This window comes from Austrofundulus limnaeus, unplaced genomic scaffold (assembly GCF_001266775.1).
Source record: "Austrofundulus limnaeus strain Quisiro unplaced genomic scaffold, Austrofundulus_limnaeus-1.0 Scaffold1084, whole genome shotgun sequence".
NCBI classification, from domain to species: Eukaryota; Metazoa; Chordata; class Actinopteri; order Cyprinodontiformes; family Rivulidae; genus Austrofundulus; species Austrofundulus limnaeus.
In genome coordinates this window covers 57,765-63,227 of record NW_013953486.1, presented here as the reverse complement: position 1 = coordinate 63,227, position 5,463 = coordinate 57,765, and the positions used below count along the sequence as shown (strand labels likewise).

The 5,463-nt window shown below is 38.9% G+C and overlaps 1 protein-coding gene across 2 annotated transcripts in view; it reads left to right on the top strand.

Moving 5' to 3' along the window:
* The window catches only part of LOC106534070 (catenin delta-2), a gene marked incomplete at its 5' end in the record, with an annotated part of 41,868 nt that overhangs the window by 19,152 nt on the left and 17,253 nt on the right, over positions 1 to 5,463 (top strand). For both annotated transcript variants that reach the window (XM_014030583.1, XM_014030582.1), the window contains 1 exon segment: positions 3,225 to 3,407. In XM_014030583.1, coding sequence (XP_013886037.1) covers positions 3,225 to 3,407 — 183 coding nt within the window.

Here is a 5,463-nt window from a genome sequence, read left to right as displayed (position 1 = left end):
GGTTAACAGACACCACAAGGTGTCAATTCACCATATACAGTATTTGAGAGTGTACATTTAATATAAAACTCTGTAGTGTTGCGTTAACACTGCTCAGTAGTTAGTAGAAAAGTATAATGGAGTCACCCTTCACACACCAGGAAGTACGTCTCAATCATGGTGTCGATTTTTGGCCAATAACACAAACTTAAACTTGAACAACTTGATCAAACTGAACAACAAAACTAACCAGAAGAACTCACTTTTACCCTGATAAACGTCTTTAATAGTCATAAACATACAAACACATCATTTCTGCAAGATTTCTCAGCAAGGATTGCTGGATAAATACTGGTCTGTCTGACATGAGGTGGAAGAGGGGCTTTTCCTTTCAACACTGCATGGTGTCATAAAACAACACTGTTAAGTGTTATATAAGACTTAACTGTGGGCGGAGCTTATTTAACACTGTCCAGTGTTGAGACAACACTGAGAAAATCAACACTGTGAATTAACACCAACACTGGGTGTCAATTTACTCAGAAAGTGTTAAAATAACACCAGGGTGTGTTTAAATCAACACCCAAAAGTTTGACAATGAAATTTTAACACTCTGTATCAATATTTAGCATCAATTAGTACCCAAACTGTAGTGCTCATACTTGAATTGAGAAAGACGATAGGGACACTCCTATGTAATAACAAAACAAATTTTATGAAACTGACTGATTCAGACATTTTGGTGATGGCTAATGCTGATTAACATACAGAACCCTATAATAAAAGTAGTGATAATAAAACAATATCAAAAAACAAAAATAACACATTCTGCCTCCTGTTTAAAACAAATATTATTTTTGACATCTCTGACTAACCAAATTTTTAAACCAATTTTATTTTCACTTTCAAAGTTTTATTTTCAACTTCTTGTAGTTTTAACTGTGCTGTGTGTGTGCATAGAAATGGTTGTTACCAGCTTCTAGCCAAGACTCTGACATTTCTGTAGATACCAAACATGTCTATGTTTAACTAAAAAAAACTTCTAGTAATTAAAGTAGAAAACTTGGGGTTTGGACCTAAGAGATGAACGGACCAATTGGCGGGCCGAACTTTGGTCACTTGCGTGCCGGATGTGGCCCGCGGGCCGCCAGTTGAATAGCCCTGCAGTACAGTGAGAACGCAAGATTGCAGGTGGAGGGCAGAAAGTGAAGTAGCGGAGGATTTGCCATCTAAAAAAATGCCCATGTTTTGTGAAATTTGCGGCTGCTCCAATCGTTCTAAGAAAAAGCTAAAAAGGCATTATTGAGTATCAAAGATTGTCAAACACAAAGGTGAGAAATGTAGAAAGCTCACAGAACACTGATGCAATAATGACATTTTAAACCTACGTCTACTGTCGGGAAGAACAGAGTTTGCTGATGCCCGTGTCTGCAGTGACCACTTCAACAGCCTAAAAGGTCTCCACCTATTTTTTCCTCAGATTGTTTGTATTCCTGCAGTGGTCCTGCRCAGAGCCCAGAGAGTCGCTGCTGTCACAATCTCAGATACCGTCCACGTTGCGCGTCGTCATAAAAAGTTGCAGAGACACGAGACGAGACAACTCCAGCTCAAACTGATCATTTCCATTTGTTGCGCGCACGAGTTTAGTTTATTAGTTTATTAAGCAGTTTTCTGACGAGGATGCGCTACGTGCGAAACATCACATGCAAACGACCGGAGCACCTGTCAGAGCACTGTTAAATGAAGGGAAAATGCGACTATTTTTCCAGTGGGGTCGCAGTTCAAAATTTATAACAAAGACCTCACAAGATGTTAGTGCTTGGAGAAAGTACTCACAGCTACTACCAGTCTGTATCTGAAGCCTTGTTTGTTTTCTCTGATACTCTCACTAAAATAAATCTCTGGACCCGACTGCATTTGATTCAGCCTCAGTCACTTCTTCACCTCTGTGTGTGAATCTGTGGCATCTAACTTTATATTGTGGTTAAATTGAATATTCTCACTGAATTAGTTACTGTAATGTGGATCTGAACAAAATATTAAAGTCATGAAACTATTTTACTAACTTGATTTATAGTTCTAAACATATTCAGTGTTTTTACATACTGTTTTCTCCAACATTAATTACCCACAGCCTAGATCACCAAATATGCTAAATAGATGATGATGTCATTTAGTAGCGTTTAGGACAGCCAATAGCGACTTTTCTTACTGAGGAGTTGCAACAGTGGTCAGAGGCTTGAAATCTCACTCCAAGCTCAGATCAAAACTTGCGAGCCCTGTAAATTACCGACACTGCCATGCGATCACAGTGAGCTGCAATGACTTCTTCATCCTCCTTCGCAGTAATCCAGGACTTTAGAGGTGTTTCATTTGGTCTCTGAGAGCGGTTCACCTTGAAACATAAGCGACTGTCAGGCTAACGTCATTAAGTGTTTAATGTTTGTTGACATTAGCTGCTACTGCTAGCATCTTAACATCTGAAACAATACAAGAACAAACTATCACCCCAGCAAAGACACAATAATTGTAGTGGAGCTGTTTGGTACCGAGGTTGTGGACCACTGACAAAAAAGTTACACACCTTCAGAAAATTGTAGGCTTTATACACTGTAAAAAATGAAATGCTGGATTTACTTAACCGTGTTATGTTACCTGGTTCCACTTAACTGAGTTGAGTAAATTCAAAGCAATATACTAGTTTTTTAACTAAAGAACATGAGTATGTTGCTTTGAATTTACTCAACTCAGTTAAGTGGAACCAGGTAACATAACATGGTTAAGTAAATCCAGCATTTCATTTTTTTACAGTAAGATGTCTGAAGACCAGATAGTTTCTGATATTGACAGCCTTTATTGTTGGCAAATCTTTAGGTTCTGTCAAAAACTCATTTGTCTTCATGAGGTATGGGTCAGGTCTGACATATAACTAGCTGCTGGTACCTTTGTCTTGCAACTGGATCTAAATCCAAACAATGCAAACTCTACAACCGTTTCCTCCATGCATAATTTACTTCCTGCCATCAGTTTGAAATTGCACCACCTTCACCTGTCATCAAAACCATATGACTGAAACCCATAAAAAGAGGGATTGTTAGGTTTAGGCTATAGAAATGAATGGGAGTCAATGTAAGGATACAAGTTAATGACTGCGTGTGTGTGTTTGGTGTCTGGTTGGTATCATTGTTTCCTTTTTGTCTTTGTCGCTCTCTGCTTTACATTCTCTCTGACCCCCTGTCCTCCAGACTGTGGAGAACTGCGTGTGCATCCTGAGGAACCTGTCGTACCGCCTGGCTGCGGAGACGTCCCACACGCAGCAGGGTGGGTCGGAGGAGCTGGACGGTCTGTTGTGTGACACTGGAGGCAAAGACGCAGAGAGTTCGGGCTGCTGGGGCAAGAAGAAGAAGAAAAAAAAGGGGCATGACCAGGTGAGCTCCACAAATCATTGCCTCACCTGAACAGAAAGGTCCAAATGTGGGCAGAGTTTTCTTGTTTTTCCAGTTTCTCTTTTTTTTTTCTTTTGTCGACACTTATTATGGGGAATTAGAACAACGAGGACAAGTTGCTGAGCAGAACTCTGACCAAACTTCACACAGCCGTTGGCCTCTGTTCAGCCTGAGCCGCAGGCTGTTGGGCTCGGGTTGTCAGCAAATAAGTTTTTATTTATTCATGAACGTCTCCCGAGTTCCTCCAGACTTTTTCTCCTTTTGAAACTTTTTTTTCTAAAACAGTTGATATGCTCTCCAAAGTTTAGTGAGTAAAAAAACAAGTGGATGTTGGTTTCATTCAGGGAGCAGTATGTGACTGAAGAAGCATGTTAAAAATTATTTCATATTGGATTTTGACCGAACGGCTCTGCATTTATGAGCTAAATACTTTATCAGGGCACATACGTGGCTGATGTAACATCTGTGTAAGTCAGTGTTCGCTCAGAGAGAAAACGATTGTAAAAGTGTTTGTATAAATTGAAAAATATCTGCATATCAGGTGGGAGAGCAACAAAGGAAGGAATGAAATGGAATGAAAACCACTTACAACATTGAATGGCAAATTTTAAACTAAGATCTTTTGTGTATGTGTTGGAGATAAGTCTTAGCTACACAGGTATTAGTTCAGTATCTTTAAAACGGACTGTGCTGTTTCCATTTTTGTGTTTGCTCAGGTCAATTAGCTATGGCAGCCATGTTTAATTATGTTTACTCCAAAAGTAAATCACCTGCAGGTGCACAAATAATTATTATCTTCTTAGAGTTTCATTAATTTTTTTAGTACAAAAATGTCCAATCCTGACTGTCTTGTGCTGCATGTAAGTAGGGGTCTCTGAAGTACATCAGGGTTTTTTGGCTGTGTGGGCAGATTTTGTCTTATCTGTGCTTGGTGGAGCTCTTCTGTGTGGGCGGGGTTTTACAAAACAGGGGAGTTTCTTGGCTTTGCGGGTGGGGTTTATCCTAACTGTGATTGGTCAGGTTTATTTAGCTTGTGGGTCAAGTTAAAAGAGGAAGTAATGGTAATGGTAAAATGATTGTGAACAAGTAACTATAATTTATTGACTTTAGATTTGGTGCGGCAGCTTAGGGCTATTTTGACCAAGCCAAATTATTACACATCCATCTTAGGGTTCACATTTCGTGCAGCTAGCACCTTCCTATCTCAAGTTATGACTAAAATGGATATTTATTTTAAAGTTACAGGCACTTTTCGGCTGTTTTGACCGAGCTTCGTGCCCCCCACCCACCCCCACTGTCCAGCTTTTAACCACCTTAACCATTACGGTTTCTTCAAACCCCATCCAAATTAGTCTATCCAACAAATCACATCTTTAACAAACTCCTCCCACAAACCAAGAAAGTCCCACTTAGTGACAGCAAAGACCCCCCTTCAACACACCTGATTTAATGCTTGAATCACCTCTTCATGTTCTGCAGAAGCCTGTTAATTAAGCATTCATCAAATCAGGTGTAACAGAGCAGAGAAAACTCTAAAACAAGCAGAATAGTGGCTCAGTGACCAGAATTAGACACCACTGGTCTAGTATAAGTAACTAGTAGGATCATTGTAAGTACCAAGATTATAATACCTAGTAAGTACCCAGTATGTGTCAGATTTTATTATGAATTTCTACCACTTTTTCTTCTGCTTTTGATTACTCTTGTCTCTGCACATGAATTTTACAGTTGATAACATTTTAACGAGCACATAAAAATATGTTTACTGCCCTGTTAATATTTAGTTTGTTTTGAACTGGGACTCAGTACACTTGTAAATGTTCAGACAATCATAATCATTTACTTACACATGTTTACATCTCTGCTGCAAAAGATTTTTGTTTCAATCTGGAAGGAAGGTTTATTCTGTCTCTGAAACATTTGCTCACTTTTCCCTGGTTCTTTCTGTTCGAGATAGAAATACTTATTACATACTTAAATACCAACTTATTTTATTCATTTAATTCATTAATTTCATTCATTAAAAACAAAACTATAT